At 42.9% G+C, this 21,261-nt stretch overlaps 1 protein-coding gene and 1 long non-coding RNA gene across 9 annotated transcripts in view; one reads left to right on the forward strand and one right to left on the reverse strand.

Annotated features, from left to right (window-relative positions):
• CD47 (CD47 molecule) overlaps nt 1–5,980 on the reverse strand; it is a 47,183-nt gene extending 41,203 nt beyond the window's left edge. For 6 of the 8 annotated variants that reach the window (XR_006207031.1, XR_006207033.1, XR_006207032.1 and 3 more), the window contains exon 1: nt 5,770–5,980. Coding sequence is in view for 4 of the 8 variants with exons in the window: in XM_042954757.1 (XP_042810691.1) it covers nt 5,770–5,815 (46 nt within the window). In the remaining 4 variants the exon portion in view is untranslated. The remainder of the gene's footprint in view (nt 1–5,769) is intronic. The other 2 variants (XM_042954759.1, XM_042954758.1) reach the window with 2 other exon arrangements.
• A 45-nt stretch (nt 5,981–6,025) lies between these two features.
• Nucleotides 6,026–21,261, forward strand: part of LOC122229540 — a 63,516-nt gene continuing 48,280 nt past the window's right edge. The window contains exons 1-2 of the long non-coding RNA XR_006207035.1: nt 6,026–6,140; nt 6,748–6,888. This is a non-coding gene — a long non-coding RNA (uncharacterized LOC122229540). The remainder of the gene's footprint in view (nt 6,141–6,747; nt 6,889–21,261) is intronic.

Below are 21,261 nucleotides of genomic sequence, written 5' to 3' on the forward strand. Positions count from 1 at the left end.
ACACAATGGAGATGTTCAGTCCTGTCCTCCCTTCCTCCCCTACCACTACTCAGTCGTATTCATCCCCTCCTTATTGCTCATACTGCCCCCTGTTCAAGTTTTGTCACTGCACTCAACTACTGAATCCTGCAATTACTGTTTTCCTTAATCGAAATCTCCATTAGTCTCAGAAGTTAGAGAAACAATGACAGTGTCTTCATTTGGTATCCTATGTATGGATCCAGGGTCCAACAAATACAAAGCAATACATTCCCTATGAATGTAAAAAAATGTAAAGTATGAATTCCAAGAAATCAAAATCTAAACACTGTAGCAAAAAGGATTCACTCTTCTTTCATATATCCAGTGACTCCTCCACTGCTTCTCACTTCAATAGACCTCATTATGGAATTGAGAAGCAACATAGTTTAGTGGACAATCTGGAACAAGTCAGTTGCAAACTGCATGGAAGAGTTTCTTAAGAATTATATAAATGTAATGATCTTCCTAGAGGATGGTATTTAAGCTAGGTCTTGAAGGAGGAGTAGGAATGGTATAGAAAAGGAAGGGCTTTCCAGGCAGAGTATGTAACATGCACAGAGGAATAAGGAAAGTGGGTAATAGGAGGCAGAAGATTATTCAAGTGAACACTAGGAACAAGGGATGGTAAAGAAATACTGTAAAGGCTTCCCTGCATGTCACTCTGAGGAGCTGGGACTGGATAATATAAGCAACAGCAAAACACTCAGGTTTACTTGCATTAAAAAAACAGTACAGTAGTATGAAGGGTAAACTGAGGGCAGGAAGGGAGATAGGAAAGGAAGACCCACTAAGAGATCACCACTGCAATAGTCCAGGTAATTGACACCTGGAGAGAAAGCCAAATTACAGTAAAAATCTAATATAATCAACATATGTCGGATGTGGGAAACAAGGCGAAAGAGGAAAGAAAGTTATTTACTAAGAGTATGTGTAACTCATTAGATTGTGGATTTTATTGAGAAAAGAGTTTTGGACATTTACAGGGGAATATTCTTTCAATATTTAATAGGCTAGGTATTAAAGTACCTGCAGTACAATGAAATGAGGATGTCCAATAGTTCCCAGGTCATATGGATCTGGATTTAAGAAGAAAGGTCAGAACTATTAATACCTGGGAATCACCAAGATAACAGCTGGTAAGTGAAAATTGTGAGCATAATCAAGATTGCCCAGAGAGTACTTGCAAAGCAAACAGCAGGAAGAAGAGAGTAAAATGTTGGGGAACACCAAGATTTATGGAAAAATCATTAAAGAGGAACAAATCAAGGAAGTGAGAAAAAGAAGTGACAGCAGCAAAGAATACCACTGCAGACCACCAAAGAAGGGTCTTTATATGAACAAAATAGTTCTTAAATGGTATGAGTAAAGACAGCCTCTAGATTAAAAACTACATTATTAGCTTCTTTATCTACACCAATATCAGCAGACTAGTGGGAGCAAACATCATGCACTGGGAAGTGAATGGGTGGGAAGAAGGAAGAAGCAGTTATTTTTTTTCAATAGATTTGGCAGTGTAAGAAAGCAGACAGAGAAAGCAACAGAAAGAGTCTGGAGAAGGGGACAAGGGCAAGGTTTTTTGGTTTTTCTCCTTTGTTTGTAATAGGGGGTAAAACTTAAGCATGTGTGTAAGGAGCCAATGGAGAAGGAGAGATCTAAGATGAAAGATCTAAGACCAAACGGGGTAAAACTTAAGCATGTGTGGAAGAAGCCAATGGAAAGGTAGAGATCTAAGATGAAAGAATTAAGCTGTCTGGGCAAGTCTCCAAGATGGTGGAAGTGAAAGAGCTGTAGACAGGTGAACCTTTCCTTGGAAAGGTGAATGGGTATACTTCTGAAACTGGGGGAGGGAGGAGAATGAGATGAAGGCCGCTTAAGATATTGCAGATAAGTTTAGTAATGGTGGGAGGGAAGCTGAGCGAGTCCACACCACACATCACTATTTTTTGCAGTAGAGTAGGAAGTTAATTATCTGCTTGAAATGGATGTTCAGGAATGGGGTAAGAAGCCTAACAGTCACTAAGGTAAATGAAGCAAAGCTCATGAGTGAAGATAACAGCTCAAAGTGAATCCTACCAGTTTTTGCCATTAGATCAAGCCCTTGGTATGAAGACCTGGAGTCTCAAACTGAATCGGGTTAGAATTAGGGTCAAAAAGGAGGATCTAGACAGCTCTCTCCCCAACAGAGACCAAAAAAGGCCTGGAGGAAAGTAGGGGTGTCCACAAGGTGTTCAGTAATCCCCCACTAGATTTAAAGTGGCCTTATAAGGACAGAAGTGGTCAACCTAGAATTGCAAGGGAGAGAAAGTTTCAAGTTAGTAACATCCAGAATTATGGGCTTCTCAAGCACTTAAAATATATTAAATGTCACCAGGAGATAAAAACAAACAAAATTTCCTATCCTTTATATACTACATTTTAAGTTACTGAGAAGCAAAAGATCTGAAATTTATCTCTTATACACAAGAGGGCCTTACAAAGTGCTTAGAGCATAGCATGGGCTCATATTTGCTCAAAATGGAAAAAGTAGTTTTGACAGACCTTGCAGTTGCCAAATGCCTTACCTTACCTTTTAACTGTAAGTGTGACATGTATTCAAATATGCACTTTTATTCTCTTAATCTCAAACTCTGCGGTTGACCAGATTCTGAGTCTTATATAACTGTTCCACAGATAGCAAATGTAATATTCAGAGTTTAGAACTTATAATTTCCATTTCAACTCTATGTAATGACAAGGAAAAGTCCTTAGTCTAGGTATATCAGGATCAAATTTCTTGGGTGCTCTATGTACTTTAGTACTACATGAGTTTAACAAAATCAATCCTACACTATTATTTTTGCTCTTTTGTCATGGAACTACTATCTGCACTAGGACACAAAGTAAAAGTAGCTTTATGACAACCCAAGAGTGCACTATATTAGTCTGAGTGAGACACAAGATATAAAAATATAGAGATTTTTATCTTATATAAAAAGGTAACAGCAAAAACCTGTAAGATGGCTGAAATGGTTATAGGAAAATTGTATCACAAAAAGAACATTAAAGTATTAAAAACAATGCCTATATAGCTAAAGATGAACTAACATTAAGGAATACAAACTTGGTTTTAATAATATGAGTGATTACTGTGGACTTAGAATATTTATCAAACTTGGGAAAAACACCTATTTTTCTTCTTTAGAACCTGGTCTTTCAAATCTCCATTAACAGCTCAGTGGCAAAGATAAAACATCTGCCAAAATACAGATGACAGCATGAGCAAGTGTCCTAATGGTAGGCATTTAGTGTAATGCTTTAACACACTGCCTCTAGACTGCTGGGGAGGCCCCATAAATAAGTACTTTTAAATAGGCATTTACTTCCTTAAAATGGCAACTTGTGTTTAAAAATAATACATTCTTTAAGAGAAAAGAAAACATTTTCATTTAAGCAAGACACGTTACTACCAGACGTAGATAATAAAAATGTTTTTTAATCAGTGTACCCTTGATTTTAAAAACTCACTTTGAACAAAGAAAAATCATTCAACCACTGAAAAGACAGTCAATGTCCCTGCCATTATTTGAGTAAAGTTTTATTTGCCAGTTGCTGAAAACTACTGAAACTGCTGATGTGCTTTAGAAAAAAAAAAAAAGTATAATTGGGCTTATAGGGGAGGGGGGAGGAAAGGAGCCTAGTAATTCATTCTGCATCTTGTAAACCAACAGGGGGGTGGCAGTTTGCCTGAAAGTAGATGAAAGGAGCATTTTAGATAACTTCTTTTACCACAAAGGTCAACTGAAACTGTAGTGTCTTCAAAAAAATGCCTTCGATTAACAGTCATCTATAAATGAAACTGAAAGCAAAATCAAACTTCAGTACAAATAAACCTATAAATATGTGACTTTCTTACTCATTTTGGATTCTAAACTCAGTCTCTTAAATACCCTGGTTGGTAATTACTCGTGTTCTGAGACTGTTAACATATCTTCATACATGTCCTTTTTAAAACCACATATTAAACACACACAAAATCTATTATATCTTATGACAAACACGATCACTTCTTGTTTTATAGTCAACAAAACTCAAAAGTATAATGCCTCTATTTTTTTTTTCCGGGTTATTAACTAACTACAATAAAATACTATAAATTGTGAATTCTGTGACTGTGGGGACTTGAGCATACTTATATTGTATGTAAATGAGTACCAATTACATGTGATCTTAACCATTATTAAATATGGCCTAACAAAAATCCTATCTCCAAAAGTACCATTATAACAGTTCTTTCCGATCTGCTTGAAAACAGGACCTCTGTTTATAAAATACTATATGACTTACACTTCTTATTCTTCAGACTAGCTTTGATGCCAATGGTCTGAGTTATTGATATTTTATTACAAATTTGTAATTTGGTTCAACATGAAGGCTTTCTGATCCTACAACAGGTTTCTGAAAGCAGTATTATTTTAGGTATAGTAATAGTAATGGCAATAAGCCACTAATGATAACAAGAAAATACTACCTTATCTAATAACAACTCTTTAGATAATAAAGATATCATTAACAGCTCCAACAACCCAGGATGTTTCAGAGATTGAGGAAAGTGGTAACCAAGGATAAAGGCATAATGGAAGTGGCTTGAAGTCACAAACCTTTATAAATGACACAAGGAGGCTAATAATCGGTTTAAAATCTAATTAATTTAGCATTCTAGAATTCAATTTAACAATTGTTTCCTACTTTTACTCAAATTCAGTTCTGAATCTTACAAAAAGTTCACAGAAGACTGTACAGATGTGAAGTATGACAGGCACCAGAGAACCACAAAAATTCCTATCCCTCACTTTTTACAGAGGAAGCACACGTTTAAAAAAAAAAAAAAAAAAAAAAAGCATAATGGATTCCAAAAGCCTGGGGGGACCAAACGCCTTTGGCGTTGAAAGACACCAAATCCCACTCTGCTGCAAATATGTTTGGACTCTATAGAGGTTACAGTCTTCTTATTTCAAGCGAAATCTGTATTACTATTAAGACGGTTCGCCCAAATAAAGTAGAAAAACTTGGAACGGGCAATAGGGCGTGGGGGTGGGTAGCGAGAGTTTCCAGGTAGCTTATTTCTAGAGTTAAAAAAAAAAAAAAGCACTCAAAATATTCTTCCTATTAAATGCTGGGTTGGAAATGCAACTTAATTGTGTCCTTTATGTTTCCTTAACTCCTATGTTCAAGTGGGAGGGCAAACAGGAGAAATCCCATCTTGCAGACTTCGCCAAAATGCGCACTTCTATCGCAAGAGGCCCGGGCCCTCCCACTCTCCCTCCTTCATCCCCAAATGCGTTTAAACACAGAGGAGGAAGCGGGGTGCAAAAGAGGGGGGCCCCCAACAGTTGCCACCCCTCGCCTCCGATCGCGCCCTTTCTCTCCACAGTTAATTTCTGCGCGAGGTGCACGGCTCAGAACCTTCTTCGGTGTCTTCGGTGTGCATCTGGAGGTGGAGTACGGGGGGGGGGGGGGGGGGAAGGAGAGGAACTCTTCTCCCACCGAGGGGGGAAAAGGAAGAGGAGGGAAAGGAAGGAAGGGGGCGCAGGATTACCCGAGGGCCCTCCTACGCTCGCACCCGGAGCGTGCAGGGCCCGAGCGTCCCGCGCTCGGACCACCCTTTCCAGGGCGACGCCGAGCCAGCCGGGGAGCAGCCCACACACCCGCGGGGGCGCCGCGGGGGCGCCGAGACACGAGTCGCCGACCCAGGAAAAAGGGGCCACTCACCGCAGCAAGCCGAGCCCAGCAGCAGCAGCACCACCAGGGGCCACATCGCGGCCGCCGTGGGGTCGCCGCCGGCGCCGCCGCAGGTGTCTGGAGCAGCCACCGAAGCAGTCACAGGCAGGATCTGCCGCCACCGCCGTCACAAGCAGGACCGGCCGCCGCCGTCCGTCACTGGCAGGACCCGCCGCCCAGGCTGCCTGGCCGTGCGCACGCGCGCTCCTGCCACCCCCCCCCCCCGCTCCCCTCCCACCCTCCCGCTCTCCCGCCGCGCGATACGCGCACGCGCACTCGCCCCCGCCCCGCCGCCGGGGCTGTTGACGCGAAGCCCTTCGGCTTTGCGGGCTCGAGTCCGCGCTCCGGTCTGCTCCGACGAGGTCTGGATCCCGCTCCCCCGCAATGGCACGCGCCGGACTTGCGGGTCACGTCCCGCCACCCTCCAGTCCCCACCCCCATGGTGTATTCGCCAGCCGCCACAGGAGGCTGAGCGTGTGTTCCTACGTTTACCCGGGACCTCCTTGTCCCCGCCCTCTCCGCGGTTCTCTCGTGCCTCTCACACCACCCAGGGCCCCGTGCCCTCCCTGCAACGGTCCTCTTCCGCTCTCACTCCCACCGTCACGCTTCAGGAGCGCCGCCTGGCGCTGCTCTTCCCCGACCTGGGCGTCTCCGCCCACACGAGCCCCCCTCCTGCCGCGTCCTCGTCCGAACCTGTGCCTGCGCCCCCTAATTGCCGCCTCGGCCCCCCCACCCCTCAACGCGAGCGCACTCGCGTAGGGGCGTCGCTACGCTTCCCGACAGTCTGGGAGCCCGGGGCGCCTCTCTGAGTGTTGGGCGAGGGGGCGGGCCTGTCTGCGGCGAGGTCCCGCTCGCCCTCTTGGGCGCCGCTTCGGTCCACCTGCCCCACAAGCTTTTGTTTCCGGTGCGGTTGTGGGCTCCCCTCGCGCTTTCTCGCCTTGTTCTTTAGTGTGTTTCTCCTCTGAACAGGGTTCCTCCAGCACCTTCCGTCGTGGTGGTAAACATCTTTAGGTGTGGTTGACGCCAAGCCCCCAGGTTCAGTCAGGCACGGTTGTAAACGTTGGCTGACACACTCAAGACGTCCCTTCCCAGGATCCTCAATTGAGCCTGGTGAGTGACCCCAACTCCTGCAGCCCGCTACACCGTTCGGGGTTAGCGTGCTTGAAAAATGGGTTCAAAATGTGGACAAGGCCTTTGACTGTCTCACTGAATCAATCATCCTTCTTCCTGAAGCGAAAGCCCTTTTACAACTACCGGTAACACTTAACCCTAAATGGTTAACTCCTTAAAGAGTCCGTCTCCGGTGGCTACCTTAATGGGGTGCATATAGGTCTGCTCCCCTTGGTTGTTTTTCTCTTATCCGCTGGAAAAGAAAGCAGTTTCTCACCACAGGATCCTGCTTCTCCAAATCCTCTACCCGTGATGTCTCTTCCATTGCACCCCATCCCTGTCGTAATAAAATCCAGGAAATAACAATTGCCACCCCCCCCCCCGCGACACTGTAGCAGTATATTGTATACGTGTGTAACTTTTTCTATAATTATTATTATTTTTTTTTGGTCTGGACCTCTTGTGCACAGCATTATCGATTCTTTCAGAGAATATTTTAAGTATTTCCTCCAAGACTTCCTATCGAACTGTGAAAACAGAAGGGGTTTAATAAATGTGTTGATGTGACTTGAGGCAAGCATTGTTCCAGTGAAATTTGTTTTTTAATGATTATAAAAAAAGAAAAACAGTTGCCTAGCAGATATCTCACTAAAATAATGGTTAATAATTATGGTGGTAATGATTTGAATGGCAGCCTTGACACCCTGAGGCTACCAAAGGGACTGATGGATTCTCCTCCAACTGCTGCTTATATGGATACAAAAGAATCATCCACCAGACTTTGAGCATTCGGGACATTGTGTATCACAGAGCAGCTGGTTGGCTAAATAAGGCTGTCAGCTGTCCCTGAGACCAACCGACCCCCCCAAAGCTGAAGAGTGACTGGGAAGGACTGTCCCCAATCTTCAGAGGTAGAGATTGAGGGATGCTCTATTTCATACTAGGAGCTGCCGAGGCTATGAGCTTAGTGTAGCTGTGTGCAGAAAATGCAGTAGGCTCATGTCAGGTGAATGAGAGGCCACCTGGGTGACTATTTCTACTCTTGGGAATGTGTTTTGATGGTGAAGCAAGAGGAGGCCTTTTCCACAGATAGAATCCAAATCTCTCTTAGATAACCTTGGGCTCTTCTCTCCAGTATCTAACCGCTTTACATTTATGTTTCCCTTTTAGTGCTCCCAAACCTTTTTATTTGGATTTTGATCTCATCTTATCTTTACATAAGGGATTTTTTTTTGGGGGGGGGGGTCGTGGAGGGGAGGGTGGAAGGCAAGGGAGTAATACATATTAGAGTGTTTTAAACAGAGGTAATACACATTAGATTTATCACCTAAATTAGTCTTCATAACAGCCTTGAAACAGATATTATGATCTCCATTTTAGCAATGAAGAAACAAGGGTAGAGAGAGATAACGAGCATTTTGTCCACACTTATATGTGATAATTCCTCTCTGTCTCTCATTTATGTCTATCTCCCTTGTCCTTTTTCTATCTCTTCCAAGAAGCCTTTCCCAAATGCTACTTTCCCTCTTTCCTATAATTCTCCACCACTTAAAGGATTTAATTACCTCTTCCATCATACTTTGTTCATGCTGCTAATAAAATATATCAATACATACTTCTTTCTACATATCTGTCTCCTCTTCTATCATGTCAGCTAGGAGAAAATGAATTTTTTCCTGGGTATATTTGCATCTCCAGGGCCTGGCACAGTGCCTGGTTGAGACCTAAAGAAATCAGTGTGGTATGTAGTATATAGAAAACTTTAGTCTAGCTTTGAGTTACAGCTCCAGCCATGTACTACCAGGTAACCTTAGACAAGTTTACTTAAACTTTCTGAGCCCTAGTTTCTTCATTTGTAAAGCTAGATGATAAAGATAATAGAAATTAAATCTTCAAATTGCCTTAACAGTATAATAAGTGAACACTTTACACTTATATGAAACAGTGCCTGGTATACAGTAAGCACACAATATTAGCTCTTAATATTATAGTCTCCTTATAGTGAGATGGTTCTCCTAGAATAGAAATGAAAATTATTATCAAAAGGATCACCAGTTGCTGGTCTGGAGCCTTGAAGAAGTACTGGGACTTGGCAAAATGTCTACATTTGATTCAAGCTAGAGGCACATGTCTGTGCCCAGTGGGTAGCCCTTAATCCTCTTGCTTTTCTGAACACTTTGTTAGTGATTGAATGCTGAGTGGCCCACATCTCTGACACCTGGCTCAGGGCCCAGTGTCCTAGGATGTTATTTCAACTTGACCTAGTTATTAAAGCATAGGAGCTCCAGTCATCAAATAAAGCGATGTAGCAAGGAGAGTCTGTGCTCTCTGGTTAAGGACTAGGTTTGGATGGTTAGGCAGCTGGGAGATATTGACATGTGGTTGGAGAGATGGATTTGGCTTAGGGGGACAGAAGGAAGGCTTTAGCAGCAGGAAATGTTCTTCATCCTTGCTTGTGCTTCAATTAGGAGCAAATATTAGGAACAGAAACTGCCTCCATATACGAGGATGGCAGGACTTAATGGTTCCAGGTGAGAAGTATGCTACCAGAGTGCTGACAGTTGGCTCTGGTGTAACTTTCCTTCAGGATGTCAGATGTGCACAGGCGTGTTTTACCTAAGTCAGGGGAAACAGCATTTCCTCCTCCTCTTCCTCCCCCTCCCCCTCCCCCTCCCCCTCCTCCTCCTCCTGTTCTTGCTGCTGCTGCTGCTGCTGCTGCTGCTGCTGCTGCTGCTGGAGGCTACCCATGTAGGGGGCCCACACATGACAGCTGGAAAGCACGAGAGAAAGCCAGCTTCTAGGTTAGGTTGTAAAATCACAGCAGGCTTATTTCTTTGAGAGCATGTAATGTTTGGGGTCCCGGGAAGGCCCCTCTGTATCTTGCCTAACTCATCCCTTTGATGGCAGATAACATACATGTAGTGGGTACATACTATGCACCAAGACCTCACTGTGCTAATGCATTTATTTTCTATTGCTGGCAGAACAAACTACCACAAATTTAGGGGCTTAAAACGACACTCATTTATTATCTTACAGTTCTGTAGGTCAGAAGTCCACTGGACTCCGCTGGTTTCTTGGCTTCCGGTCTCACAGGGCTAAAATCAAGGCGTTGCCTGGGCTGCTTTCCCTTCTGGAGGCTCTAGGGGAGAATCCATTTCCAGGTTTATTTGGGTGGTTGGCAGAGTTCAGTGTCTGAGGTCCCCATTTTCTTGCCGGCTGCCATCTGGGGTTAGGGGGGCTGCTTACCATCTAGAGGCCTCTTTTGGGTCATTGTGTGTAGTTGCATGTGGTCTCTGAACATCTCAGAGCTAGCAGTGGTACATTAAATCCTTCTTATGTTATCACGTTTCTTCTGTCTCCCCTTCCTCTGCCACATTTCTATGACTGACTTTTCTGCCTTCCTCTTCTACTTTTATAAGTGCTCAAGTGATTAGATTGGACCCCTCGGTAATCCAGGATAATCTCCCTATTTTAAGGTCTGTAACCTTAATCACATCCACAAACTCTCTTTTGCTATGTAAGGCAACATATTCACAAATTCCCAGGAATTAGAGTTTGGCAATCTTTGGGAGGCATTATTGTGTGTACCACAGTTAGGTTCTTTTCATATTTATTCCCTTTATCTTTGTAACAGCTCAGTAAGGGAAGCGTTGTTCATATCCATTGTGTATGTGAAGAAACTGAGCTCCAGAGAGGTTTGTATCACAGGTGACTTACTTTGCCCAGTGGATTAGTTTTCTTAGGTCTACCCTAAAACCAAAAAACGAGGAGACTTAAGAAAAATTTATTCTCTCCTAGTTCTGGAGGCTCAAAGTCTGAAAATAAGGTGTCAACAGATCCATGCTCTGTCTGAAGTCCTCGATAAGAATCCTTCCTTGCCTCTTCCTAGCTCTTGGTGGATCCTGACAGTCCTTGGAGTTCCTTGGCTTGAGCTGCAACACTCTAATCTCTGACTCCGTCTTCACATGGCCTTTAACATCTCTATGTCCCTCTTCTTTCTAAATTTTTTTTTTAACATTTATTCATTTTTGAGAGACAGAAACAGAGTCCAAGACTGCAAGCAGTCCAAGCAGAGTCCAAGGAGGGGCAGAGAGAGAGAGAGGGAGACACAGAATCTGAAGCAGGCTCCAGGCTCTGAGCTGTCAGCACAGAGCCCAACACGGGGCTCGAACACACGAACTGCGAGATCGTGACCTGAGCTGAAGTCAGACACTCAACCAACTGAGCCACCCAGGTGCCCCGTCCCTCTTCTTGTAAGGAGACCAGTCATTTGATTTAGGGTCCATCCTAATTACAGTGTTATTTCCAAATACTTAACTAAATACACCTGCAAAGGTTCCTGTTTCAAAATAAGGTCACAGTCTGAAGATCCAGGAATGGACATGAATTTTGAGGGGATACTGTTCAACCCACTGTAGCCAGTGAAGTGTATTACTTCTGGACAAAAGCATAAAACCTAGCTTGTAATTTGCCACTCTTTCTTTCCCTACATCATGGCAATCAGCAATGCTCCAGACAGTGTCTGCTCTGTCGGCCTGGGCCCTAGAGTAAGGATGAGGCAAAGCAGAGCCCTGGCTGACCTACAAAGAATGTACAACGAGAATAGAAATAAATGTGTCATCTCTCCTGACAGATACCATCTACAGCATTTAATGACATAGTCCAGCCCTTCAGAAATATTCCCAGCAGCTAAGGCAGCTCCCCACTTCCTTGTTTGTATACAAAAATACCCTTGAATACTGGCATTAGCCAAAACCACTCTGAGGCCTCACTGTACCTCTTAGTCCCAGCTCCACTGGCAACGTTTTACTGCACTATTGTTCCTCTATGGAGCAAGGTGTAGAAAGAAATAGATTTCAAAGACTGCCTTTTGTATCCTTAGAGGGGCAAGTTTTCTAGGAAAAGAAAGAGTAAAGGCTAGAGCATATGAATGTCCTTTGAAATTAGCTGCAGAGTAGCTGTCTGCATGTCAGGCTGATAGTCTCCTCTCCAGTTTCAGAAGAGTTCCCCACCTGCAGCAGCCAGGAATGTCTGTTGAGAAAGCTTTGTTCTCTGCCTAAACAGGGCTCTCTAGGTGTGCTCTCCCTTGCCCATCCATGGCCACTTGTGCAAAATTACTCAAGACACTGTGCCTCGTCGAGTTTGCTTACTGATGCTACATGAGTTCTCTGCGTGCATCTGCCAATCTGCTCTTCCCTAATACTGGTCTAATTGTGATGGGTGTGGGCCAGTGGACTCAAACTATCATCAGATGGGCTTTAAAAGTGAAGTGGATAAACTAGGATCAAACTGCCAGACAAGACAGATGTACATATTTGGAATCATGAGAAAGGTTGCCTGATTCCATGTGCCTGTAACCTCACTTACTTGTCTGTCTTGAATGGCAGCCTGGACTTGAAGGCTCCCATGTGCCAAGTGCTATTGTTGCAGCTGCAACTTCTACCTTCTCTTCCCCAACCACAGGCCCCATGAACAACAACAGTAGGAGGAAAGGAAAATGTTATAGAAACACTATGCTTATAGGAGTAGTTCTCCAAGTGTGGTACCTGCATCAGCAACAGTTGTAGCCACTGAGAGCTTGTTAGAAATGCAATTCCTTGAGCTCTATCCTGAAACCTACCAAACCAGAAACTCTGGAGTGAGACCTAGCAAATCACTGTTTCAGGGAGTCTTCTGGGCCATTCTGGTTTATACTAAAGTATGAGAACCACTGGCTTCAGGCCTGACCTTGGAAGTCAGGTGCTCCTCCTAGGAGTTAATCCATCTTGGTAAAAATGTCATCGGTGCCTCTGTCTCCTTGGATTTGGTGGGTACAGTGTAGAATCCCTGGCAACTCCAGTCGTCTCTTGGCCCACTGGGTGTTTTGTATTAGCTGCAGGTTTCTCTAACATCTTATGGTGAAAGAGCACATGCACTACGTCTGTACCCATAGAAACCAAAGTGTCTTCAGAGTGACTTGAGGATCACTTTAGTTCTATAGTTAGTGGGTTTACAAGTAGTTGAAGAAATTGGTTTCATGGTAGTTTACAAACTGCCTTTTTTGTGTGTTCATCCAGATATTTAGTATGTGAAATCTGAGCTAATGTCTTGTGAGTTTCCACTTACAAGATGCCATTTTTTAATAAATTCATTTATTTAAATTCAAGTTAGCTAACATACAGTGTAGTATTGGTTTCAGGAGTAGAACCCAGTGGTTCATTACTTACGTATAATATCCAGTACTCATCCCAACAAGTCCCAATAAGTGCCCTCCTTAATGCCCATCACCCATTTAACCCATTCCCCAACCTAATACCCCTCCAGAAATCCTTAATTTGTTCTCTGTATTTAAGAGTCTATTATGGTTTGCTTCCCTTTCCATTTTTATCTTATTTTTCCTTCCTTTCCCCTATGTTCATCTTTTGTGTTTCTTAAATTCCATGATTGAGTGAAATCAGATGATATTTATCTTTGACTGACTTATTTTACTCAGCATAGTACCCTCTAGTTCCATCCAGTAGTTGCAAATGGCAAGATTTCATTCCTTCAATCACTGAGTAGTATTCCCGTGTGTGTGTGTGTGTGTGTGTGTGTGTGTGTGTGTGTGTGTGTATACCACACCTTTATCCGTTCATCAATCAGTGGGCATTTGGGCTGTTTCCATAATTTGGCTATTGTTGATAGTGCTACTATAAACATTGGGGTGCATACGCCACTTTGAATCAGCATTTTTGTGATTTTGGATAAATACCTAGTAGTGCAATTGCTGGGTTGTAGGGTAGTTCTATTTTTAATTTTTCGAGGGAGCTCCATACTGTTTTCCAGAGTGGCTGCACCAGTTTGCATTCTTCCCAACAGTGCAAAAGGGTTCCCCTTTCTCCGCATCTTCACCAACATCTGTTGTTTCCTGAGTTGTTAATTTTAGCCATACAAGATGCCATTTTGATAAAAATGTAGAAATTTTCATATAGTCACGTAAATGTGTCTCTTTGTCTAGAGAAGGAAGTAAATGAAACCAAGGATTCCCTGGAGGAATGGCAAATCAATACCCATTTCACCAGATGACAGATTCAGAGGCACCTATGTGGTGGTATGTGGAATAGGGAAGAAATGAGTCATGCTCTATCATAATTCAAAAGAAAATTATTTGTTCGTTTTCAAAAACCACATGGGCTAGATCACCTGCAGCTGGTTCTGATAAACTAAGATAAAAGGGTCATCTAAATCTGCTCTGTCCTAAAAAGGTAAGCAGCATTCTTGCCCATAGGTGTGCATGAATGCTCCTTCCTCTGGAGATGTTAGAAGGGTTTCTGATGGACAGATCAGTCAGATTTGGTAATGGATATATTCCTCCTCTTCAGTTGTATAGATGATTCTCTTAATTTTGTCTGGCAGTACTGGATTGCCTAAGAAAATCTGCTTTCCTTGCATACTACAAATTCTTATGAAACAGAAATTTGTTGTTGTTGCTGGTATTATTTTTTGGTGTAAAGGTTGCACTTCTCAATCTTTTCCTCCTTTCTACTCTCAGAACCCTCACTGTGTTTTGAAGCATTGTAAGTATGGCCCCAGAAGACCAATGGAACATGCTTGTAATTTGTGCTCCAATAGTCATCCGCTTTCCCTGTCTCACCTCTTTGGGGGCTGAATACTATGCCTACCCAGCTTCCTTTTCCTCCCCAAGCAGTGGCTTTGTGCCAGTGGGACCACAAGTTAGATGAAAAGCTATCAAAGCACTAAGGGAAGAAATCGATAGTAATATATGTAAGTGTGCACATATATCACAAGTGACAGTCTCATTTCCATGCAAGTTAAGATGTTCTCAGTGCCTCTAATTGACACCCTGTGTATCTGGGTGCACACATAGTCTGATGGGGATATACATGGCTGGATTCATCTTATAGAGGCAAAGTGGACAGCTGCCGATGGGCTGTGATTTGATTTTGCTGGAGGGACCTTTCCATGACTACCCTAGCTGGCCCAGGCCTTTTGCCTGCTGGGAATTCCCACATCACTGGTCGCTTTGGATTGAGGCACTGAAAGTTGTTTAAATGCAAATTATTTTCTAGGAGGTAGAGACATTATTATTCATTAATATTTGGGCTTTAATGAGTTTATAAGCTTAGACGAGAACAGGCCAGAGTCTTTTGGTAATAGAAGCCAGAGAGATATGTTTTAATGATGATAGGCAGAACAGAAAAGACTGAGATCTGAAATGCTACAGAAACTATAGCCATAGACTTAAGGAATAGAAGTATGCTAGTTACATGGTGAGAAATAAGATGGATGGAAAAGAGAAAGTAGGAAAGTGGGAAATAAAGTGCCTCCCCAAGTACAGAGGTCATTTCTGCCTAGAGCTCCTGGTGATTCTTTCTCCTAAGCAGGAATGTTTACAGATACCCTGCTGAGACACTTCTAAGTATGTATGTATGTATTTATTCAAAAAGAGCTATTGAACAGCTAGTACATGCCTGGGCACTGTGGGTACATCAGGAAAACAAACCAGATAAAACACTGCCCTCACAGAGCTTGTGTTTTAGTGGGAGGGTGGGGAGAGACAACATAGGAAATAAAGGGAAGTGTGGTACACTAAATGGTGGTAGCAGCTGTGGAGAAAAGTAAAGCAATGAGAAGGGATGGGGAGGAAATGCCATTTTATTTTATTTTTTTAATGTTTATTTATTTTTGAGACAGAGACAGAGCATGAATGGGGGAGGGTCACAGAGAGAGGGAGACACAGAATCTGAAACAGGCTCCAGGCTCTGAGCTGTCAGCACAGAGCCCGACGCGGGGCTCGAACCCACAGACCGTGAGATCATGACCTGAGCCGAAGTCGGACGCTTAACCGACCAAGCCACCCAGGCACCCCAGGAAATGCCATTTTAAATAAGGTGGTCAGGGAAGGCTCACTAGAAGGTAACATTTGAAGAAAAAGTGAGTAAAGAGTGAGCAAGTCAGGCAGATGTCAACATGGAGATCATTTCTGGCAGAGGAGACAATATATGCAAGGTCCTGCATTTGGAGCCCACCTGGCTTATTTGAGGAAGAGCAGAGGGAGAAAGACAGGCCTAGGGGCAGGGAAACAGACAGTGTGGTCAGGTGACAGTAAGCACAGGGGAGAATAGTAGGGGATAAGGTCAGAAGATCATGGCAGGGGCAGTTTACTCAGGGCTTAATAGGACTTGTACTCTGAGTGACAGGATTTTGAACAGGGCAGTGATACTCTCCAACTTTCCATTTAGTGGGTTATTTCAGGGGTTGGCCAGAGATAGTAAATTAGCAGGCCACAAGATCTCTGTTGCAACTCGTTGATACTGCTGTTGGAGCACCAGGTAAACCAATGAATATGGCTGTGTCTCTATAAAACTTTATTTACAAAAGCAGATGGCAGACCAGATTTGTCACAAGCTGGTCCTTGGGCTATTGCAGTAATCCACTGGGGAGATTAAGGTGGCTCAGACCAGAATTGTAGCAAAGGAGGTGGCCAGGAGGGGTTAGATAGTAGCTATGTTTTGAAGGTAGAACCCTCGGGATTTGCCATGGGACCAGATAGATGTTGGTTGTGGCCAGATAACTCCAGGGTTTTCAGCCTGTGCAACTAGAGAAATGAAGTTGCCACTACCAAAATGGGCAAACTGAGAAGGGGAGGTTTGTTGGGGAAGTGGGGGAGGGGTATCGGGAGTCTGTTAGAACATGATAACTGAAGATGCCTTTAGGATAAAGGAATTGGACTAGATGTTTCTTAACTCTCCTTCTAGCTCCAATATTCTGTGATTCCACAACTGTGAGAGAATAAACATCTACCCTAGTGGCTTCTGCTGTGAACGCATTCTTCAGGGAGACCTTCCACGCTGCATTACTCCATCTTTCCCAAATGCAATTGGTGATTATGCTGGCTAGAGATCAGTTGCTGGGAGGAAGAAACATCGAAAGGGAGGCAACTGGCAGCTGAAACTAGCAGGGGGAGTTGGAAGAGCAGCTCAAATCGTGTATGTGCCCGAGGAGGCTTTAAAGGGCTGGAGGCAAATTCCTGTGAATCTTAGTTTCCTGGAGGTTATTCATAATGGAGGGTTGTCAGCCGACCAGGCTAAGAATATTCAACTCATTTTCAGAGAAAAAGCAAAGCGTCATCTTTAACTTAACCTCTGCTGCTCTCTCAGAATGCCTACACTTCAGACCCACTCACCCCTGCATTAGGTACCCCTGGCAGTGTAAGCTGATTTGGTGGCCCCTGGAGACCCACAGGACATAGCCAAGGTCTTTGTCATTAGCTTCTCCAGGCCATTTCCTCCCTCTTCTCTCTCATCTCTCCTCACTGGGAGGTATGTCTTCTGTCTGCCCAAATTCTTTCTACCCAAGAAGTGGCTCTGTGCCAGTGGGGTTGTTTGCTGCATGGAGAGCCGGCAAACCACTTTGGGAGTGAGCTGATAGTAATATATTTAGAATATGAGCATTTATCAGAAGCAGCAGATGGAGGCAGCAGAGTGGAGCTCCCAGAACCGAGGGCAGGGAGTGTTTCATTCAAGTGTAAAGCGCATGCCATCTAGACTCGGCTGGCACCAGCTCATGAAACCAGTGAAGAGAAGGAGGAAAACAAAGAAAGGCCACCTTTGTGCTAGGTTCGATAGAGGTTACAGCATTGCCTGACCAAGAAGCTTCGGTGCCTCCAAAGACTGCATTCTCTCTGGGATAGGAAGGAAAACCCTTCGCAGTTGCTTTCCTTAACATTTTTTACTTTCCTAAAGCTTAATAAAAAAAAAAAAATTCTGAAGCCCAGAATAAGTGGAAATATAGACCATTCATTTATGTATGCATGGATTAATGCATTCATCTGACAGATATTTGTTATATGCCTCAGACATGCCAGGAGCTGTGGGATATTCTGGGACAGAGAAGAACCAGGCAGATATATATGTTGTAATTCTTAACTATTAGAGCTGTCAAAAGTATTTTAGTTTTAATTTTTTACCACCATCCCCACAACTAGCCCTTAAATATACAAATGTATTCAAGACCTGTGCTATTAACTATTTGAACTAGAGGAGTATATTTTTTAGTGGTAAATTTCCTGAGGGCATAAGTACCAAATTCAGCATATTAGTGAAGAAAAAATAATATTCCAAATCACCTTTTGGAGAAGAATACTGTGATGAAGCCATCCCATTTGGAAAGGCTGATTTTAATGGTGAATATCAGGTCTGTAGAAGGGCCCCAAGTCACCCCACAGAGGGCATATCAGTATACCCATAACAATGAACCTTGAGAAAATGCCTCTCTTCAGTTTTTGATTTTTGGGTTTGTTTTTTTTTTTTTTGAGATTTTAAGTGTCATCAGTGAATGAATCACATATTTTTTCATATAGCCTTTATATGAGAGCACCAAAATGTGAACTTTTGCACTATTATTTATAGAAGATGTGGATCTCAAGTCACCTGGTCAGAATTAATCACTCCTGGTGATTGGTGCCACAGGAGGCTAAAATAACTTCACATTTAAATATACCAAGTTGTGTACTTGGCTCTTTCTCATGATGCATCATAGATTCCTCAAAGGAATGTGCAGCTCAGTGCCTGACACACAGTTGGTACTGAATACATCAAACAAAAGAATAAAGGCTACAGAGGGGTGCTGTGGTGGCTCAGTCAGTTAGGCGTCGACCCTTGATTTCAGCCAGGGTCATGATCCCAGGGTCCTGGAATCGAGCCCTGCGTTGGGCTCTATGCTCAGCATGGAGCCTTCTTGAGATTCTCTTTCTTTCTCCCTCTGTTCCTCTCTCTTGCTCATACTCTCTCTGTAAAAAAAATTTTAAAAATTAAAAAAAGAATAAAGATTACCAAAATACTTGCAGTTATAAAGAAAAAAAAAGAAAAATTACCAAATGTTCATTTTTATCATACTATCTTCAGGATAAAATAGGTATATTAGAAAACATTCAGTTGTTATGGATGAAAATGTCTCTAATTTACATGCTCTCAAAGTTCTTTTATTTTGTTTTTGTTTTTGTTTTTTAAATGTTTGTTTATATATTCTGTAAGAGAGAGGGGAAAGGTGTGCATGAGTGAGGGAGGGGCAGAGAGAGAGGGAGAGAGAGGGAGAGTCCCAAGCAGGCTCTGTGCTGTCAGTGCAGAGCCTGATGCAGGGCTGAAACCCATGAACTGTGAGATCATGACCTGAGCTGAAATCAAGAGGCAGACACTTAACCAACAGACTCATCCAGGCATTCCTTTTAGTTTGTTTTTTAAGTCATTTATTCAACAACTTTTGTTAAGCATTTACTCAACAAAAGATTGTGTGATTTAAGATCACACAAGATTGTGTGATTCCCTAGAGGGTATAAAAGTCCTGTACTTCAAAGGGCTGAACCAGAACCATGTTTGGGGGAGCTAAGAGCACCACTGAAGCATAGAGCCAGAGTAACACCAGTGATGGAGAGAGAAACTGGGTAAACAGAGATTTGAAGGAAGTCTTAAAGTGGTTTTGGCAGACCAACAGTTCTCAGCAGGAGAGGTGTTGTCCCCTCAGGAACTTTGGAAATCTCAGGGGGCATTACTGGTGGTGGCACTGCTGAGAGGACAGTTCTAACATTTAGTGGATGGAGGCCAAAGATGCTAGATGCCCTGCAATGCGTGGGTTAGTCCTGTATAAGACAGCATCGCCCTGCATCCAACAGACATTTGAATGTCCCACCAGACATTCACATAGGTGAAAATCTGGTTATAATTATCTGAGACAAAAACCTGATTCCTGTCATGTATAGACACAAAGTATGACTTGCACAGTTTTATTAAAAACTGAATTTTGCAATATATGACTCCCTTGTGAGTCAAAGGAAGATTGTGTTTTGCTCTTGGGAACTTTGCCAAGAGTCATTCTCCATCCTGAAAAGTCGCATCACTAACTGTCTCATTGCTCATGGTATTTGTGTCACCAATGCAATACACCTGAATTGGTCTTCATTTGTATCCATTCCCAGTGATTTTAGGCAAATATTTCATTACTTTGTTATGTTTTTAAGTATAATTGTGCCCTACCATTTACATATAGAAATATGTTTTATTCTATGTTACTTGCCTTTTTTCACATTATTATGAAAACATTATATTGAATTTTTTAAATTATGAGCATAGATACATTATCACAACATTTATTTCAAGATAGTAAAAGGCAGGTTACTTTTTTTTTAATATATAAAAAGGGGGCACTGGGTCTCTAAGCCTGAGAACCAGTGAGATGAACAAAGTAGGTGGAAAGAGCATTCTGTGCAGTACTCAAAAACTTTAATGTGTTTAAGAATCACCTGGGTATTGTGGTAAATGTGGATTCTGCTTCAGTATGTCTGGGTGAGGCCTGAGAACCTACATTTCTATCAAGCTCCCAGGTGATGCCGATGTTGCTGGTCCATGGACCACTCTTAAAGTAGCAAAGTTCTAGACAAAGGGATTTGTAGGTGTGAAGGTATCGAGCCTTGGAAGAGCTTTTCTGGGGAACAACCAGTAATTGTTATGATTAGAGCACAGAATGCAAAGTGTTATGTGGTGGGAGATAAAGTTAGATAGGAAGGCAGAGTCAGAGCAGTCAAGACCTCGTCCACCCTATTTGTACTTCATTTTGTAGATGAAAGAGCACCTTGAAATGATTTCAAGTAGAGGTTGTAATATTAGATCTCTCTGCCACCATGTGGGTAGGCTCTGCTGGATTCAGGGAGTCCAGTGAGGAGGCCTTTACAATTATGTTGCCTGAACACAGAAATAATGAGGACCTGAACCGAGGAAGCCACAGGAGAAGTGGAAGGAAGAAGACAGGTTTGCTTTTTGGACTTAGGTCTACTGGGACTTAGTCATTGATTGAGTGTGGGTAGTGAAGGAGAGAGGCATCAAGGAATACTTGCAAGTTCCTGGGAAGAGCTCTGGATAGATAATGATGCCACTGACCAGAATAGGGAGCAAAGGAGGCGATGCAAGTTTAGGGGCAGGGTTAAGAGAGAATGGTTTTCAGATAAATGAATTCAAACTGCCTATCCTATCAAAAAACAGAGAGGAGTCCAACTGGACTTTAATTGTGAGAATTTTTTTTTTTGAAGAGTGCATTTTGTTTCAGAGAAAAGGGAACCCTTGTACGCTGATGGTGGGAATGTAAATTTGTGCAACCACTATGGAAAACAGCTTGGGGTTTCCTCAGAAAATTAAAAATAGAACTCCCGAATATGACCCAGAAATCCTACTTCTGGGTATATTCTCAAAGTAATTAAGATAAGGAACTCAAAGAGATGTCAGCACTGCTGCCGTGTTCAATGCAGCATTATTCACAATAGCCAAGGCATGGATACAAACTAGATGTCCATTGATGGATGAATAGATTGTAAAAAATGTGGCATAAACATACAGTGGAATA

This window comes from Panthera leo, chromosome C2 (genome assembly GCF_018350215.1).
Source record: "Panthera leo isolate Ple1 chromosome C2, P.leo_Ple1_pat1.1, whole genome shotgun sequence".
NCBI lineage: Eukaryota > Metazoa > Chordata > Mammalia > Carnivora > Felidae > Panthera > Panthera leo.